The sequence below is a fragment of the Schistocerca piceifrons genome, chromosome X (assembly GCF_021461385.2).
Source record: "Schistocerca piceifrons isolate TAMUIC-IGC-003096 chromosome X, iqSchPice1.1, whole genome shotgun sequence".
NCBI classification, from domain to species: domain Eukaryota; kingdom Metazoa; phylum Arthropoda; class Insecta; order Orthoptera; family Acrididae; genus Schistocerca; species Schistocerca piceifrons.
The window spans coordinates 752,568,063-752,589,017 of record NC_060149.1 but is presented as its reverse complement, the minus strand read 5'-3'; the positions used below and the strand labels follow the sequence as shown (position 1 = coordinate 752,589,017).

Below are 20,955 nucleotides of genomic sequence, written 5' to 3'. Positions count from 1 at the left end.
GCCGTAGGTTCGGAAAGTGGCCGACGACCGGTCGTACCACAGGTGGTTGATGAAATCGCAGTTGCTATGGCAGACAACGCTGCGCGCAATTCCCGATCGTCAGGCAGTGCGCGTACTGCGTCACGACAGTTGAACATCCCGTGGTCCGCTGTACGGAAGGTGCTTCGAACGAGTCTCAAATGGTATCCGTACAAGATCCACCTCGTGCAGCAGGTTGCACCACAGGACGCACAACGACGTGTTGACTTCGCTCTCCACTTTCTCTCAAGGACTGAAGTCGATGAGGGCTGGCCGTGGGCCATCCTATGGACAGACGAAGTTGGTGGGTGAGGTGAACACACAGACTTTCCGACTTTGGGGATCTTCACCTCCAGTCACTGTGCATGAAGTTCCTCTGTATGGTGAACGTGTCACCGTATGGTGTGGGTTCACGGCTACGTTCATTATTCGCCCATCGTTTTTGAAAAGGTTGGTGCTCAATGGTCAAAGACGTGCAGTGTGACTCTCCAGCGTTACTACGATATGCTTCGCCAGCATGTCATACCCGCCTTACAAGAGAGAGACGCACTGAACTCAACAGTTTTCATGCAAGGTGGTACCCCACAGCACATCGCTCGTGTAGTTCACCTGCTTGTCCGAAACACGTTTGGAAACGATCGAATTATCACCCGAGCGTTTCCAAACGCTTGGCCGGCGTGATAATCTGGTCCCACACACTGTGATTTCTGGTTGTGGGGCTACCTCAAGGCCAGGGTTTACCAGGGGAACATTCACACATGTGCTGATCTGAAGCGCAGCATTGTTATATGCTGCGCTCTCTTGTTAGAGAGGTAGCCAGCATACATACAGACATGCTTCGTTGTGCTGTGCAGAATGCAATCCTGCGCTTTCAGACTCTTCTGGACACTTATGGGAGCCATATTGAGCCCCTTTTGTAGCAGTAATGGTACCGGTATGTAGTGGTATGATGTGCCGTAGCAGCACATTAAAAGTGTTTCAATTGAATTGATTCTTCATTATTTCTCTACCCTATGGTTCAAATGGCTCTGAGTACTATGGGACTTAACTTCTGAGGTCATCAGTCCCCTAGAACTTAGAACTACTTAAACCTAACTAACCTAAGGACATCACACACATCCATGCTCGAGGCAGGATTCGAACCTGCGACCGTAGCGGTCGCGCGGTTACAGACTGTAGCGCCTAGAACCTCTCGGCCACCCCAGCCGGGTCTTCCCTATGTCCTTGAAATTAATGATACCAAGTTTGGTGCTCGTACGGTAATTAGTTTCCGTGTTATAACTTGATAAATAGAGAACATTTAATTGTATCCACCCGGTATAAATCAGCCGGCCGGTGTGGCCGAGCGGTTCTAGGCGCTTCAGTATGGAAACGCGGGACCGCTACGGTCGCAGGTTCGAATTCTGCCTCAGGTATGGATGTGTGTGATGTCCTTAGGTTAGTTAGGTTTAAGTAGTTCTAAGTTCTATGGGACTGATGACCTCAGATGTTAAGTCCCATAGTGCTCAGAGCCACCCGGTATAAATCAGTTTTGTTTGCATTTGACGTGGGAGACGTAACCGAAGAGACAACAGCAAAGTCACGTAAAGTAAACTCGGAGCACGTGGAGACTATCCCAGGGTATAACTCTGACCAGTGTACCTATGCCCGAATCTGACAGTCTGGGAGCGCCAGAAAATTTTTCCAGGTAGCATCTGGCTGCTTGTTGCTGCTGTTCAGACAGTTCAGCCACGCTTGAAGCAGTCAGAAGCGGGAGAGGGCGTTGCTATTTACGCGACTTCACCTGTGCGCATGCGCATGGGCCCATTGGCAACTGCTCCAAAGGATCTTGGGGCACTGGGTCACCACACAAAAAGCGTTCGCCAGCCCAACCCCCGGCCGTTAGCGAAGCGCAGGGCTTTGACCGCAGCCACCTTCTCTGCAGCTGCTGCGTTAGCATCGCCGACGGAACGCACTGCTTCCCGGCAGCGCGTGTAAAATTCGGCAACGGACTGTTGTCTCCCTCGCCAGCCATACGAACCTGAAACGCTTAGGTGGGAAAGCCAAACGCCTCCAAAGACGAAGACTGTCTCTTCCACCTCTCCCTAACAGTCATTGCACATCTGGCCACTATAAATGTTCTCCATCCTAAAACTTTCAAGCGAATGAGTAGTCGCCAGATTGAAAACGCTCTTTGTTAAGTATTAAATCCAATTTCTAAAATAAACCTCAGGTAATATATTTTAATAAGCCAAAAATTAAATAATCCTGACACTTCGTATGCGCATGTAGTAAGTACACAACAGGAAATAATTTACATATTATTCTCATGTAAATAATTTTTGTGAAAAATAAATGAAAAGTATAAATTATGGAATCATCTATTAAATTAAATGCTTTTTCCAGTGACATTGTACAAAAAGAAGTTCATAGGAAAGTTACATAAATCAATATTGGAATGCTACAATGAGCATTCAATAAACACAACAGACATCGATTCTGTCAGTACTTTTTGTTATGAGCACTTTGTCGAAATAAATAGCCTTTATAATTACTTGTCATTGTCAGAAAGAGAACTTCCAAAATAGAAGTTTCGCTGTCCCCATCGTAGTGATACATATCCTGATTACGAATTTTAGCAAAGTTATATCACCATCTTCATATCTGTAAGTGGAACAAATGCGTTATATTGTTATAAGGTTTATAATTATCATACACGCTACGAAAACACGTTGACTCAGTTTTACATACCACCTGGTACGTGAATTGCAAAGCCGCTACGTGTGACACATTGTCATCTGGCCACTCAAAACTTGGAGGTAAACTGTGAAATTAAAAATATTACATAAAAGAACCCCCCCATGAACCATGGACCTTGCCGTTGGTGGGGAGGCTTGCGTGCCTCAGCGATACAGATAGCCGTACCGTAGGTGCAACCACAACGGAGGGGTATCTGTTGAGAGGCCAGACAAACGTGTGGTTCCCGAAGAGGGGCAGCAGCCTTTTCAGTAGTTGCAAGGGCAACAGTCTGGATGATTGACTGATCTGGCCTTGTAACAATGACCAAAACGGCCTTGCTGTGCTGGTACTGCGAACGGCTGAAAGCAAGGGGAAACTACAGCCGTAATTTTTCCCGAGGGCATGCAGCTTTACTGTATGATTACGTGATGATGGCGTCCTCTTGGGTAAAATATTCCGGAGGTAAAATAGTCCCCCATTCGGATCTCCGGGCGGGGACTACTCAAGAGGATGTTGTTATCAGGACAAAGAAAATTGGCGTTCTACGGATCGGAGCGTGGAATGTCAGATCCCTTAATCGGGCAGGTAGGTTAGAAAATTTAAAAAGGGAAATGGATAGGTTGAAGTTAGATATAGTGGGAATTAGTGAAGTTCGGTGGCAGGAGGAACAAGACTTCTGGTCTGGTGCACAACTTGACCAGAAGAAGGGATCGGTTGGTAGGACATGTTCTGAGGCATCAAGGGATCACCAATTTAGTATTGGAGGGCAGCGTGGAGGGTAAAAATCGTAGAGGGAGACCAAGAGATGAATACACTAAGCAGATTCAGAAGGATGCAGGTTGCAGTAGGTACTGGGAGATGAAAAAGCTTGCACAGGATAGAGTAGCATGGAGAGCTGCATCAAACCAGTCTCAGGACTGAAGACCACAACAACAACAACAACAACATAAAAGAAAGAGTGCTCGAACCTTGTGGTTCTCTGCAGTTCTTTTGACAACTTTCCGGCAGTACGGACCCGGTTATCAGCATATACACATCTTACAGCAGTGAATGTGCTCTGTCTGATGTATTTGACAGATTTTTGCTTGCTAATACAGTTATGCCTTTCATTCTAGTGTAGTTAGTGTTCCATGAAGTGTCTTTTCAGTGAGGTAAACGTTATTTTAGTCGATGCTTACGAAGTCACCATTAACTTTTTAGTGCTATCTTTTACGTGATATTTTTCACTTCATAGTTTACTTCCAAGTTTTCAGTGGCCAGATGACAATGTGCCACATGTAGGAGCTTTGTAATTCACATTTCCGGTGGTATGTAAAACTGAGTTAAAGTTTTTTTTCGAAATTACGTATGATAATTATAAACCTCATAACAAATTTATGCCACTTACAGATCTGAAGATCACAATATAACTTTGCTACAACTAGTCATCAGGATATGTATCATCTGAGATCTGTGCAACAAAGTTTTTGCTGTCCATCAGGATTATAAGCTATTATTAACTATACAAATTCGATGAGTAGACTGAAACACGCCACAACGACGTTCATCTGTCTAGGGATTGCTCACAAGGGAACCTCCCCATCGCATCCCCCTCAGATTTAGTTATAAGTTGGCACAGTGGATAGGCCTTGAAAAACTGAACACAGATCAATCGAGAAAACAGGAAGAAGTTATGTGGAACTATGGAAAAAATTAGTAAAAATATACAAACTGAGTAGTCCATGCGAAGATATGCAACATCAAGGCGAACGAACGTCTAGGAGCGCTGTGGTCCCATGGTTCGCGAGAGCAGCTACGGAATAAGAGATCCTAGGTTCAAGTCTTACCTCGAGTGAAAAATTTAGTTTTTTATTTTCAGTTTATGTGTCAAACTCTTATGTTTTCATCACTTTTTTGGGAGTGATTATCACATCCACAAGAAAACATAAATCGGGCAAGGTAGAAGAATCTTTTCACCCATTCGCTAAGTGTACAAGTTAGGTGGGTCGACAACATATTCCTGTCATGTGACGCACATGCCGTCACCAGTGTCGTATAGAATATATCAGACGTGTTTTCCTGTGGAGGAATCGGTTGACCTATGACCTTGCGATCAAATGTTTTCGGTTCCCACTGGAGAGGCACGTCCTTTCGTCTACTAATCGCACGGTTTTGCGGTGCGGTCGCAAAACACAGGCACTAAACTTATTACAGTGAACAGAGACGTCAATGAACGAACGGACAGACCATAACTTTGCGAAAATAAAGAAAGTAAAATTTTCAGTCGAGGGAAGACTCTCGTACCGCAGTTACTCACGCTAACCACACCACGGCGCTCCTGAGCTGACATTCTCCTTGATGTTGCCTATCTTGCGCATGGACTACTCAGTTTGTATATTTTGCTTATTTTTTTCATAGTTCCACACAACTTCTTCCTGTTTTCTCGATTGATGTGTGTTTAGTTTTTCAAGGCCTATCGACTGTGCCAACTTATAACTAAATGTGAGGGGGGTGCGATGGGGAGGTTCCCTTGTGAGTGACGCACATGCAACCGAATGTAGCTTTCATGTAGCTCATCAGGCTCATCTAGACGAACATTAGTCTCATTATCAAATGTTGGTCCGCATACGCGGTTAATTACGACACTGATAAGAAAGAAAGGATGGAAAATAGTGGCATAACTTCATGTCGAAGATGCGGTCGTTAGAACTGGAGCCCTAGCTCTAACGGAGGCCTTTTCAAAGACACCATTCGACCATTGGCCATCAGTAATTTGGGAAATTCAAGGAAAAACATAAGTGCGGAGAACAAGAATGGAATTTAAACCGCCGTCCTCCACAGTATGGGTCTTGCGCCACCTCACAGGTGTTTTTCATTATTCTCTTCATCACACAATCTGGAATAGACATTCCAATGAACGTCATGTAATTATACGCCGGTGAACATTTTAGTTGGAAGCCAGTGCATCAGTACTACTTCTTCAGTGACGATTGTGTGTAATACTCGTAACTAAAGTATGCGATTCTGCACAAGGACATTTTCTTCCCCCTCTGTCAAACAGGTTCTCTGTAAACCTGTCCATAGCCGGCTGTCACAATGAAAGTCCACTTACACGCTGGTTTTCAGTGCACATTTCATTTGCGTCAAAATATGAAGAAATAATTGAACGAATTGAGGGAATAAACGAGTATGGTAATAGTTACTTTGACACATAAAGTCATCTGTTTTTCCTCAGACCTGTAGCTTTCAACCTGATCTAAGCACACAGAACAAAAGCTAGTCACACCCTCACCCCCCCCCCCCCCCCATCCTCTTACAGGAGACTTCTCACTAACACCATGTAAAACTACCCTTTAGAATCGATCTGTTCGGAGAAGAGAAGTGCCCACAAGTTTCTTCAGGTGTATCATATGCACCTGAAGCCACTCATTGATGACAATATTCCGTATAGCTACCAAACTATTGATGTCCATTGTTACGTTTCACCCGAAGTACCTAATAGTTCTACATACAGTCTCTTCTACGAGTGGCGTTCAGTAAGTAATGCAAGATTTTTTTCTGAGCCGGCTTCGACTGAAAACAATGCAAAATTTGTGGTGGGGCATCGTGGTATACTCCCGCTTCATCCCCTATAGTTTCTTGTAATTCCGATAGGTGGCGCCGCTATACGTAGCCTGTAATGTGACGTCTGGAACCAAGGTGTGTTCCAAGCAGAGACGTATCATCAAGTTTCTTTTGGCTCAAAATCAGAGCATCGCAGGTATTCATAGGCGCTTGCAGAATGTCTACGGAAACCTACCAGTGAACAAAAGCACGATGAGTCGTTGGGCGAGGCGTCTATCATCATTGCAACAATGTCGAGCTAACCTGTTCGATCTTCCACGCGCCGGCCGGCCGCACATAGCTGTGGCTTCTGCAGTGTTGGAACTTGCGAACACTCCCATTCGAGGTGATCGACGGATCACAATCAAACACTTCTCGGTTCAAATGAACTTCTCTGTCGGTAGTGCTGACACACTCGCACACCTGCTGGGGCACTGAAAGGGGTGTCACGCTGGACTCCTCGCACCCTAACAGAAGACCATAAAGAGCAACGAAGCACCATCTCCACGGAATTGCTTGAGCATTACGAGGCTGATCGTGACACATTTTTGTCAAACGTCATCACCGGCGGTGAAACATGGGTTCTTCACTTAGGACCGGAAACAAAACGCAAACCATGGAGTGGCGCCACACCATCTCTCCTCCGAAGGGAAAGTTCAAAGCCGCACCCTCAGCCGGTGACGTCATGACGACAGCCTACTGGGACTGAAGGGGATATTCCGCTTGATGTCGTCCCTCAGGGTTAAACGATCAACTCTGAAGTGCATTGTGCCGCCCTCAAGAAATTGAAGAAACGACTTCAGCGTGTTCGACGCCACAAAAATGCCAACTATCTTGTACGTCTCCATGACAACGCAAGGCCTCATATAAGTCTGTACCCCCCCCCCCCCCGAGAGGAGCTCACAAAATTTCATTGGGCTGTTGTACCTCATCCATCCTCCAACCCGGATAATGCACCTTTCCACTTCTATCTCTTTGGCCCAATGAATTGTGCACTCCGCGGGATGCAGAACGTGGATGATGGAGTAGTTATTGATGCAGCAAGACGATGTCTCCAGCGTCGATCACTAGAGTGGTACCATGTGGGCATACAGGCTCTCCCAGTAAGGTGGCGTAAATCGGTCGTACTGCGTGGAGATCATGTTGTAAAATAGCGTTTTGTTGTCAAAAGAGTGGATAATAATGTGGGTTACTGGAATACTGAAGAAAACCAATCTACTTTCAGAAAAAATGTGTTTCGTTACTTACTGAATGCCCCTAGTATGAGATTATGATCACCGATTTAGAGGGACCAGCCGAGGTCCGATACGGAGACTGAATATTCGTCAAACCAACAACTTACGGGTGAAAGTCGTTGACCACCGCAGTAATCGGGAGAGCCCATAGCACATTCATCATGAAGACGGAGGAGAAAGGGTAACGTGCCGGCCGGTGTGGCCGAGCGGTTCTAGGCGCTTCAGTCTGGAACCGTGAGACCGCTACGGTAGCAGATTCGAATCCTGCCTCGGGCATGGACGTGTGTGATGTCCTTAGGTTAGTTAGGTTTAAGTAGTTCCAAGTTCTAGGGGATTGATGACCTCAGATGTTAAGTTCCATAGTGCTCAGAGCCATTTGAACCATTTGGGTAACGTTTGGTCACGAAAAAGATTGAAATAAACATCCTCATTCACGTGCACAGTAACTTAAATAAGTGGCACCTAATTATGTTGCGAAAACGACACCCAAAACATCATAAAACCAGCTCCGACACAGTTCCATTCCACATTTCCGTCGGAAGCTGGCTGAGATGGACCTACATTCACTGACAGCATCAATTCCTGTCGGATTTAAAACCGATTGTCGTTGGCAAAGCTAAATCCTCGCTTTCGATTCCCATCGATTAGGATCTTTTTACGAACCACTTTTCTTACCCATTGTAAGTTGGCCGCGAGTGGTACACCATTCCTTGTAGGCACGATGATACACCAGGAAACCTGTAGTTTGATTCGCGCTGTGGTCATGGTCACGTCCAATCACGATACTCCCTTTCTACCATTCTGTAATGTCCCCACGTCGATCCATCTTACCGCGCTGGTTTCACACAACGTGCATTCCACTTCAGTGCCATGACGTGCTTGAGCGGTTGAGGATCACACAACCTTTCACTACTTCTACAGTGTGTATAGAGCTCGAAAATTACCACTGTGATCTGTGTTCTGTGTGGCTAGTATTTCGCCCGGTGAGTTTATATCTTCTATTCACAGTGAAAGGACAACAGCTGAAAATGGCTCATTAGTATCACTTCATTTATGATGATAAGGCAATTTAACAGCAAAACGATATATGGTGTTACGCAGTTTTGCAGAAAACTATGTACAAGGGGTTTTCAATAAGTAAGGCAAGACATACACTCCTGGAAATTGAAATAAGAACACCGTGAATTCATTGTCCCAGGAATGGGAAACTTTATTGATACATTCCTGGGGTCAGATACATCACATGATCACACTGACAGAACCACAGGCACATAGACACAGGCAACAGAGCATGCACAATGTCGGCACTAGTACAGTGTATATCCACCTTTCGCAGCAATGCAGGCTGCTATTCTCCCATGGAGACGATCGTAGAGATGCTGGATGTAGTCCTGTGGAACGGCTTGCCATGCCATTTCCACCTGGCGCCTCAGTTGGACCAGTGTTCGTGCTGGACGTGCAGACCGCGTGAGACGACGCTTCATCCAGTCCCAAACATGCTCAATGGGGGACAGATCCGGAGATCTTGCTGGCCAGGGTAGTTGACTTACACCTTCTAGAGCACGTTGGGTGGCACGGGAGACATGCGGACGTGCATTGTCCTGTTGGAACAGCAAGTTCCCTTGCCGGTCTAGGAATGGTAGAACGATGGGTTCGATGACGGTTTGGATGTACCGTGCACTATTCAGTGTCCCCTCGACGATCACCAGTGGTGTACGGCCAGTGTAGGAGATCGCTCCCCACACCATGATGCCGGGTGTTGGCCCTGTGTGCCTCGGTCGTATGCAGTCCTGATTGTGGCGCTCACCTGCACGGCGCCAATCACGCATACGACCATCATTGGCACCAAGGCAGAAGCGACTCTCATCGCTGAAGACGACACGTCTCCATTCGTCCCTTCATTCACGCCTGTCGCGACACCACTGGAGGCGGGCTGCACGATGTTGGGGCGTGAGCGGAAGACGGCCTAACGGTGTGCGGGACCGTAGCCCAGCTTCATGGAGACGGTTGCGAATGGTCCTCGCCGATACCCCAGGAGTAACAGTGTCCCTAATTTGCTGGGAAGTGGCGATGCGGTCCCCTACCGCACTGCGTAGGATCCTACGGTCTTGGCGTGCATCCGTGCGTCGCTGCGGTCCGGTCCCAGGTCGACGGGCACGTGCACCTTCCGCCGACCACTGGCGACAACATCGATGTACTGTGGAGACCTCACGCCCCACGTGTTGAGCAATTCGGCGGTACGTCCACCCGGCCTCCCGCATGCCCACTATACGCCCTCGCTCAAAGTCCGTCAACTGCACATACGGTTCACGTCCACGCTGTCGCGGCATGCTACCAGTGTTAAAGACTGCGATGGAGCTCCGTATGCCACGGCAAACTGGCTGACACTGACGGCGGCGGTGCACAAATGCTGCGCAGCTAGCGCCATTCGACGGCCAACACCGCGGTTCCTGGTGTGTCCGCTGTGCCGTGCGTGTGATCATTGCTTGTACAGCCCTCTCGCAGTGTCCGGAGCAACTATGGTGGGTCTGACACACCGGTGTCAATGTGTTCTTCTTTCCATTTCCAGGAGTGTATATTTCTGAAAGCAGGTTGGTTTTATTCGCTATTCCGCACTCTTCTGGCAACACTGCTCCCGTCGGAGGTTCGAGTCCTTCCTCGGGCATGGGTGTGTGTGTTGTCCTTAGCGTAAGTTAGTTTAACTTAGATTAAGAAGCGTGTAAGCCTAGGGACCGATGACCACAGTAGTTTGGTCCCATATGACTGTACCACAAATTTCCAAATTTCTTCTGACAACAGAACCCTATTTCTCAACTTAATCTCCACTCAAAGCGACGGCCTTCCGCCACCTTAGTGAGAAAGCCTGTGTGACCGCATGGTACTTGTTGACGACTGAGTCAACATCTTGCTGCATCAAGCCTCCCCATTACTCACGTCGTGCTTCCCAGGGAGTGCATTCTTCATTGGGCCGGTTAGTTGGAAGTCGGGAGGTGCATCTGATCGGAGCGGACATCGTAAGACACCCTTTTAAGTTTGTTGTTGATCCATTAACGCAGTTTTATTATTTCAGAGGGCAGCTAACCCTCTGACCGAACACGCTGAGCTACCGTGCCGGCTCTCTCTGGCGCGCAGCCTTGCCTAAAACCGTCGGCACACGGACCGTGCTGTCGAACGTTAACGTTGAGCGTGCCAAGTTCAACGTGCTGCTGAACGCTCATTAACGATACGACAAGTGCATACTGTAGATGGGCCCCAACGTGGTATATGCGATCGCAACGCACTCCAGCGGCAGTTGAGGGATGTTTCAAGTTCGTAAATCACACCGTTTACTCAACGGGCGGGCATAAAATTCCCACGTTAGCTCTATTAAAACGCACATTTTCTCCATCGTCCACGAGAGGAAAGTACCATGCCGAATCAATAAGGACACAGGCTTATAAAAGTTCCATTACAAACAGTGCGGTACAAATTTGGAATACTTCCCCGCATAAGATAAACATTATTTCATCATTCTCACGTTTTAGTAAAACCCCAAGGTCAGTCTTACTTGATCACTGTTCCTACCCAGTAGCAGAATCTTTGCAACATGTGAATTACGAAGCGTAAAAGAAAAAGGAGCAAAATATCTTTATACAAGTAGCACAAGCTATTCTGTAGATTAAGCCAATCGAACAAACACACCCCTCAAAAATAGGTGAACTTATATTTACATAACATCAAATATTATAGTATATTCTTATATTAAACTAATAATAAATTATCAGAACCTAATAAAAACGCAAATGTTAGGAAAAAAATTGGTAGTGTCAAGACACGAACCACCGCCTCAACTTACAACTCAATTCAGGATGGTGGCGCTACTCATTACGCTAAACCAGCAACACCCCCGGGGCGTACAATCATATTATGTTACCGTTGCTGAAAACCTTAATCGTAGATATGTTACTAATTGAAATTTAATTATAACAAATTGTACCAAGAACAATGCGTTTTGAGTGGACCTTCAGTGTGCCGCTGCCTTCAAATAGCCTACTCTCATAATATGCAAGTTACAATAATTCTTTTGCAACGAGTATGATGTTTCTCATTATTTTACTGGATCGAATAACACAGTTAACAACGTGTTTTCCAGCGATTCTCAATTTCCTGGTGCTCAGAAACGGCATATATAAATATAGGCTTCAGATGAATGCCAATATGGCGCCTCACAACTCTGTACTGAAGGGAGACGGCGTGCGTGTGACGTAGGTGGCGTTGTGCCGTCTCATTGGTCAACCCTCAGACGCACGCTCAGAATATCTGACATGCCAGATATTGCTCTGCACGTTCGGAAAGACTCCCGAGCGTACTATTCCACGCTATGACGTCAGAAACTCGGCACGCTCAGCGCTAAACGTTCGGATGCACGGTCTGTGTGCCGACGGCTTAAGGCCTTGCGTTATCATGGAGAAGGAGAAGTTCTTTTGGACTTTTGTGGCGACGAACACGATGAAATCGTTTCTTCAGTTTCCTGAGGGTAGCACAGTACACTTCAGAGATGATCGTTGCACAACAAGAAAGGATATCAAACAGAATAATCCCTTCTGAGTCCCAGAAGACCGTCGCCATTATTTTATCAGATGAGGGTGCGGCTTTGAACTTTTTCTTCGGAGAAGAGATGGCGTGGCGCCATTCCATGGGTTGCCGTTTTGTTTCTCGCTCGTAATGATGAACCCACCCACGTTTCATCGTCTGTGATGATGCTGGACAAAAAAAAGTCACCATCAAAGTCGTAACGCGCAAGCAATTCCACACAGATGGTGCTCCGTTGCTCTTCAGGGCAGCGGCGCAAGCAGGAGGCACACACCTTTGAGTACCGCAACTGGTGGACGAGTGTGTCGGCACTACCAATAGAGACGTCCAGATGAGGAGTGAGGTGTCTGATTGTGATTCGTTGATCACTTCAAATAAGAGTGTTCGCACGTTCCAACATGGCTGGAGCCACAGCTGTGTGCGGCCGGCCGGCACGCGGGAGCTCAGACAGGTTTGCGCGACCTTGTTGCGATGATGACAGGCGCCTCACTCAATGACTCACTTTGGTTTTGTTCACTGCCGGGTCTTCGTATGGACTCTGCAAGCATCTATGAGTATTGCGATGCACTGGTTTTCCGCCAAAAGATACTCAATGACAGCTCTCTTCTTGTAACGCACCTGTGTTACAGATGCCATTTTGAAGGCTACGTACAGCGCCGACACCTATCGGAACTTCATGAGACCATAGGGGATGAAGCAGGAGTATACCACGATGTCCCACAACAGATTTCGCATTTTTTCAACCGAAATGTTCCGAGAAAATAAATGTGTTATTTATTGAAGGTCGCTCATGGAAGATACGTGGAAGTATTAGGCACTTTGGGTGAACATAGCAATCGACATCCAGCAATTTGGTAGCTCTACGGAATATTGTCATTAATGAGTGGCTTCAGCAGGATATAGCATACCTGCAATAACTTGTGGACACTCCTCTCCTCCGAACTGAGCGATTCTAAAAAATGGTTCAAATGGCTCTGAGCACTATGGGACTAAACTGCTGAGGTCGTCAGTCCCCTAGAACTTAGAACTACTTAAACATAACTAACCTAAGGACATCACACACATCCATGCCCGAGGCAAGATTCGAACCTGCGACCGTAGCGAGCGATTCTAAAGGCTAGTGGGCTAGTGTTACACTGTATTAGTGTGAAGACTTCTGGGAGAGTGGGTGGTGGGGGTGTGGGGAAGTGACTAAGCTTTTGTTCTGTGGGCTAGGATCAGGTTGAAAGCAACAGGACTGGGAAAAAAGGATGAAATTACGTGTCAACGAAAGTATTACAATACTCGTTATTCTCTCAATTCTGTGTTTTGTCAACCGAAACTGACTTGCTTATTGGGTGCCCCTCGTATGTACAACGGAGATGGACACAAAAGTATGGATTTCCTCTGTGGATAATATGCTGTACAAGAATAAAATTTTATGGAGTTCGATGACTGTCTACTAATCAACTGAAGTTCACTTGATGGTTGTAATGACAGAAAATCCACGAGTCCTTGTTGACCACGGCACGCTTTACGACTGCTGTGTCATCCTCTTCAAACAGTATCGTTCGAAGTCAGCAAGTTGGCATGTAGCTTGCACCCGACTCTCCTGGCACTTGACGTCGGCTTTCGGTAACGACAGCCACTCTTCTCTTACAAGTAGATCCTCAGCTGTTCTCACAAGGCTCCATGGACAATGTTCCGCTCCCCCTGCCAAGGAAAAATCCTTGACAGTACCGGGAATGCAATCAGTCTCCTCTGTGTGAGATTTAGAAGCGGTGTTCGCCTTCCTATTGAGGTTGACATTTACCATCGGCGATAAGCTGAAACTTGGCGGCAGGCCAAGCCTCGATTTCCAGCACTACGTCATGAAGTCAGCTACGTGAGCGTGCTGCACGTAGCGTCTCAAAGCAACTGGTTTCTTCCAGTCAGTCCTCTCGAATGCCAAACACAAACTTTGTGAGCTATTGCGAGGCATTCTTCGGGGACTCAGTTAGCGGTGCACTGCCCAAGGAAGGGACGCGTTTGTGTTGTAGTACATACTCGGCGAGCTGTTTTGTCACAAATTCTCGACAGGAAGAACTTCGTCTTATGAACATCCACTTACTCTACAGCTTCGTATACTTAGTTCTTCCTTTCATTGGTACGAAACAGTATCTGTTAAAGTGGCTCTCATTGCTAAATACAGACAGTCAACAACACGAAATTTTGAACATAGACGTTTTTCCTTCACACTAAAGCCATCCTCAGCAGAAAGATCTACTGTTTCAGAGACATTAACTCAAGTAGTACATATACGACCGATTGCCACGAGATACTTCACTCCACTAAATAAACTAAACTCCTTCCGAACAGGCTTCGGCGTAGCGGTACCGACTGACCGCCGTGCCATCCTCGGCTAACAGGCGTCACTGTATGCGGGTATGGAGGGGCATGTGGTCAGCACACCGACACTTTAGAGACCGGAGCCGCTACTTTTCAATCAACTACGTTCTCAATTGGCCTCACAAGGGCTGAGTGCACGTCGCTAGCCAACAGCGCTCGGCAGACGCGGACAGTCATCCACTCAAGCGCTAGCCAAGCCCAACAACGCTTACGGTAATCTGACGGAAAACGGTGCTCCCACTGCGGCAAGGCCGCTGGCCACATTCCACTAAATGACGAGATCATAAAGGAGACAAAAGAGTATTTTTATTTTTTCGAACACATTGAATATATTCAGCGTTATAATATAAGAAGACTAGATGCCGTTTGAGTCTGCATATGAAATTAAGTGGTCATCGAGTCTGACTACTATGCAGAGAAACTGGGTTCAGTACCGGTATTTCTAGGGATATTTCCTTGGTGGGAGCACTGGAAAAGGGTCCACACAGTCTCTTGATGACAGCTGAGGAGCTACTTCAATGAGAAGCAGCAACTCCACGGTCTGGAAAGCTGACAACGGCCTGGAGAAAGGATTGTCGACTCCTTGCCCTATCACTACCGCGTACGAATGACGCCATATAGCAGTGGATGACACGGTGGTTGGTTGGCATTGCGTGGTCCCCTAGACGCAGAGTTTAGTTCTTATCTTAGGATGCTCTATGATTAGCGTTTGAATTAGCCATCTAAGTTGCGCATCTGTCACAAGTGCAAGTTCTGAGTTTGCATGGCGCCTTAGGAAGCTACGGTTAGCTTCAATATAGTTAGGTTTGTTTACTTGCCTTATTAATGGTAGTTAAATAACGTTACTATTAAAATTTAATGTAAATACTCTTCATAGCCTATAAGCACTTTGATTTATTTATTTCTTTGACAGCCGGACAACATACCGAAATAAGGATGTTAATTATCACCAATAATATTCAATGCTTAGGTCTGCTGATGGCAAGCATTAGATTGTACCAGATGATTTTTCGAGACAGCAGCAGTGAAGATACAAATGGTCACAGCAGACTTGCTTCGACTCGCACAAAAACTGAGCACCATCTGAAAGACATGGCAATAAAATGAAAACCAAAAATTCATTATTGGGCCGTTGTAGTTTAGAATTAATTTTTTTTAACGGGATACCACTGAAAGACATACGAGTATTTACTAATTTAGGAAGCAAGACAACATTTGACGACAGCAGTAGAAGAGAGAGTGTTAGTAAATTAAACCAAGCACAACTGCGTTCAATAGACAGAGAAAACTAAAACAACGCAAAGCTAGGAATAAATAAGAATCTATATAGACATTTATGTGAAACGTGGAAAGAACAACAGAGGAAGCGCCACACAGAAATACACTATCGGAGGAAAAAATAGTGCACCTGGATAGACGACGTCGATTTTGATCCGATGATGGCGTATGCCACCTGGGTGATAGTAGATGTACTGATAGTGCTTTCAACGTCGCTCGACAACAGACAGCGCAGTCACATGGCTAGCAGAGCGCCATTTGTGTCTACCTTTATACAGGAAATGCTCACAGCCAGAAGGCTCACTTGTCAGTGTGTTGAAAACGTGTGGAGCAAGCAGGAAACCATGCCTCGGAGACTCACTCGTTCTTCTTACAGCCAACTTAGCGAGTTTGAAAGACGTCAAATTGTCGCGATCCCAGTGGCCGGATGGTCTTATCGGAGAACTGCCACACAGGTTGGACGTGCTGCGTCGGTTGTGCAACGATGCTGATATCAGTGGTCACGTGAACACTCTCACACCCGTAGGCGAGGTTCTGGACGTTCACCCATAACAGACCCCCGCCAGGATTGTCGTATTGTAAGGGCACCAGTGATAGAGCATACACCTGCCATTGCACGAATAAATGGTTTGTCAGCCCAGAAGTGCCCACAGGAACTATTGCGAACCTGTTGTTAGCAGTTGGACAATAAGCACACACTCCTGTAGTCCGTCTAACATTGACGCGACAGCATCGACATGCACGGCTCCACTGGTGCCGTAAGAGGATTACTTGGAATATGGAATGGCGTGTTGTCGTCTCGTTTCAAAGAAACCATCCCGGCATTTGCCTGAAGCGATTTAGGGATATCAGAGAACATCTAAATCAGTATGGCCGGACGCGGGTTTGATCCGTCGTCATCCAAAATGCGAGTCCACTGCGCTAACGTCCGCGCCACCTCGCTCGGTGAAGCAGCAGATATGCGAAATACCTAATATACACATTCTCATATCGAACGCTTCGGTTGGAACTGACCCGGCTAAAGTTTGGAACATTACAGTGTGTTGCGTCCTGTAGACAGAATAAGAATGAAATGAAATAAAATAATACAAATTATTTCCCCAAACAGCATACTACGGATATAGTTAACAGTCGCAGAACCCGTCATGGCTTTATAATCACGATTGAGATAATTAGCTAGTTTTACAGTTAATCGTGCTATTGCGTCACACACGAAGAAATGTTCGGTGTAAATGAGCTTGTATAGACCCTATAAGAGGCGGCGGGTTGAAGGGTGGATGGGCTCAGCTGATATTCTTACAAGGGAACCTCCCCATCGCACCCCCCTCAGATTTAGTTATTAGTTGCCACAGTGGATAGGCCTTGAAAAACTGAACACAGATCAATCGAGAAAACAGGAAGAAGTTGTGTGGAACTATGAAAAAAACAAACAAAATATACAAACTGAGTAGTCCATCCCCAAGATAAGCAACATTAAGGAGCGTGCAAGCTCAGTACCGCAGTGGTCTTGTTGTTAGCGTGAGCAGCTGCTAAATGAGAATTCCTTGGTTCAAGTCTTCCCTCGCGTGAAAATTTTAATTTTTTATTTTCAGACAATTATGAAAGTTCAGACACACACACACAGTCAACTTCGCTCTCCACAATTCCAGGACATGTTCAGATTTGCTTGGACATATGCAGGATTTGACGGTCTACACGCGGAAAAATTTGAAAACGTTAAAAACATATGTTTTGACAGAGCACAGGGAAAACTGTGCGACTGTGAAACTATTGCATTCATTTGTTGCAGCTTATGTGACAAACTCTTATGTTTTCATCACTTTTTTGGAAGTGATTATCACATCCACAAGAAAACCTAAATCGGGCAAGGTAGAAGAATCTTTTTACCCATTCGTCAAGTGTACAAGTTAGGTGGGTCGACAACATATTCCTGTCATGTGACGCACATGCCGCCACCAGTGTCGTATAGAATATATCAGACGTGTTTTCCTGTGGAGGAATCGGTTGACCTATGACCTTGCGATCAAATGTTTTCGGTTCCCATTGGAGAGGCACGTCGTTTCGTCTACTAATCGCACGGTTTTGCGGTGCGATCGCAAAACACAGACACTAAACTTATTACAGTGAACAGAGACGTCAATGAACGGACAGATCATAACTGCGAAAATAAAGAAATTAAACTTTTCACTCGAGGGAAGACTTGAACCAAGGACCTCTCGTTTCCCAGGTGCTCACGCTAACCACGGGACCATGGCGCTCCTGTCCTCATACTGTCCTTGATGTTGTCTGTCTTGCACATAGACTACTCAGTTTGTATATTTTGCTTATTTTTTTCATAGTTCCACACAACTTCTTCCTGTTTTCTTGATTGATCTGTGTTCAGTTTTTCAAGGCCTATCCACTGTGACAACTTATAACTAAATCTGAAGGGGGTGCGATGGGGAGGTTCCCCTGTTAGTAAGCGACGCTATCACTGGAACAGGTGTTGTCAGTTGTGAGTGAAACCGTTTGTGTCTGTTGCAGGAAGTGAGCGGGTCCCTCAGGCTGATGACCGGCCGATCGAGCAGGTCTTCGGTGATGGGCAGCGGCTCTGAAGAGATATTCAGTCTTGCCTCAGACGTCGAGTCTCCGCCGCCTTTGCCAGGTGAGCGCTGCCTAGCAGTTTCATTACAATCTCTGATAATCATAAGCTCGTCTTACAAATTTCCATCATGTGTTCATGATATTTCAGAAGAGCAGTACCCACCGAAAGTAATTGACTCAAAAACTATAAATGGCACTTGTATACAGGGTGTTACAAAAAGGTACGGCCAAACTTTCAGGAAACGTTGCTCACACACAAAGAAAGAAAATATGTTATGTGGACATGTGTCCGGAAACGCTTACTTTCCATGTTAGAGCTCATTTTATTACGTCTCTTCAAATCACATTAATCATGGACTGGAAACACACAGCACCAGAACGTACCAGCGTGACTTCAAGCACTTTGTTACAGGAAATGTTCAAAATTTCCTCCGTTAGCGAGGATACATGCATCCATCCTCCGTCGCATGGAATCCCTGATGCGCTGATGCAGCCCTGGGGAATGGCGTATTGTATTACAGCCGTCCACAATACGAGCACGAAGAGTCTCTACACTTGGTACCGGGGTTGCGTAGACAAGAGCTTTCAAATGCCCCCATAAATGAAAGTCAAGAGGGTTGAGGTCAGGAGAGCGTGGAGGCCATGGAATTGGTCCGCCTCTACCGAATCTGTTGTTGAGAAGCGTACGAACACTTCGACTGAAATGTGCAGGAGCTCCATCGTGCATGAACCACATGTTGTGTCGTACTTGTAAAGGCACATGTTCTAGCGGCACAGGTAGAATATCCCGTATGAAATCATGATAACGTGCCCCATTGAGCGTGGGTGGAAGAACATGGGGCCCAATCAAGACATCACCAACAATGCCTGCCCAAACGTTCACAGAAAATCTGTGTTGATGACGTGATTGCACAAGTGCGTGCGGATTCTCGTCAGCCCACACATGTTGATTGTGAATGTTTACAATTTGATCACGTTGGAATGAAGCCTCATCCGTAAAGAGAACATTTGCACTGAAATGAGGATTGACATATTTTTGTATAAACCATTCGCAGAAGTGTACCCGTGGAGGCCAATCAGCTGCTGATAGTGCCTGCATACGCTGTACATGGTACAGAAACAACTGGTTCTCCTGTAGCACTCTCCATACAGTGACGTGGTCAACGTTACCTTGTACAGCAGCAACTTCTCTGACGCTGACATTAGGGTTATCGTCAACTGCACGAAGAATTGCCTCGTCCAGTGCAGGTGTCCTCGTCGTTCTAGGTCTTCCCCAGTCGCGAGTCATAGGCTGGAATGTTCCGAGCTACCTAAGACGCCGATCAATTGCTTCGAACGTCTTCCCGTCGGGACACCTTCGTTCTGGAAATCTGTCTCGATACAAACGTACCGCGCCACGGCTATTGCCCCGTGCTAATCCATACGTCAAATGGGCATCTGCCAACTCCGCATTTGTAAACATTGCACTGACTGCAAAACCACGTTCGTGATGAACACTAACCTGTTGATGCTACGTACTGATGTGCTTGATGCTAGTACAGTAGAGCAATGAGTCGCATGTCAACACAAGCACCGAAGTCAACATTACCTTCCTTCAATTGGGCCAACTGGCGGTGAATCGAGGAAGTACAGTACATACTGACGAAACTAAAATGAGCTCTAACATGGAAATTAAGCGTTTCCGGACACATGTCCACATAACATCATTTCTTTATTTGTGTGTGAGGAATGTTTCCTTAAAGTTTGGCCGTACCTTTTTGTAACACCCTGTATAGGGAACGAAAGCTACTGATCTGTAATAAGTCAGATTGCGAACTGCCTGCGAAAGAACTGAGAAATGGCATCACTAGAATGAGATACAGGAGAGAGATTACAAAGAGAATATATCTCGAATTTGACACAGTCTAATTTGAAATTGTAGAAATAGAGTTCTGTATTGAGCAAACATATTTTTTTTCTTTTTTAACAATTATAGATATTTCAGTGAATTTTTGTTGTCATTGGGTTCCTTATGAACTGACGAGAATAAAAATAGCAACACCAAAAAGGAGATGTGTGACATAAACGAAAGTCGATAGGCGTGTTTCTACGTCTGAAAATTGATGTCCATTCAAATTTCACGCCAGTTGCTTAAGAGCGGAACTACTAGCACCACTATGACGATGCAAATCACGTTTGTATGCCTGCATTCAACATTCTGGCAGTTACACCGGTTATTAATGTACTAGCATTTCACAGTTGCAAGGCTTATCTCACGCTTACCTTAACGTGTGATTTTTGTAATGTTAGTCACTTAAGTATGTTACCTAAACAAATGTCTTTCAGAAATTTCACTACTCTATATTATTTATTTTTTTGGTGTTGCGATTTTTTTGCGTTAGTGTATTTTCTTGATCACATATCGATGTTTGTGTGGCGTTTACTGTATAACTGTTATTTTCCTCCAGTGTATTACCTTGTGAAGTGGAAATTGAGCTGAACCTTCCACCTGGAAGGATATAATGATCTGCATCAGTGTGAGTGATGAAGGCACATCGCTCCCATAAGACCTAAGATACTTAATTAAATGTTACGCAACCGATTTTATTTAACGCCATTTAAA

At 45.8% G+C, this 20,955-nt stretch overlaps 1 protein-coding gene across 1 annotated transcript in view; it reads left to right on the top strand.

The window, feature by feature from the left end:
• Positions 1-20,955, top strand: part of LOC124722040 — a 1,041,203-nt gene that overhangs the window by 274,792 nt on the left and 745,456 nt on the right. The window contains exon 3 of the mRNA XM_047247232.1: positions 18,294-18,414. Coding sequence (XP_047103188.1) covers positions 18,294-18,414 — 121 coding nt within the window. The remainder of the gene's footprint in view (positions 1-18,293; positions 18,415-20,955) is intronic.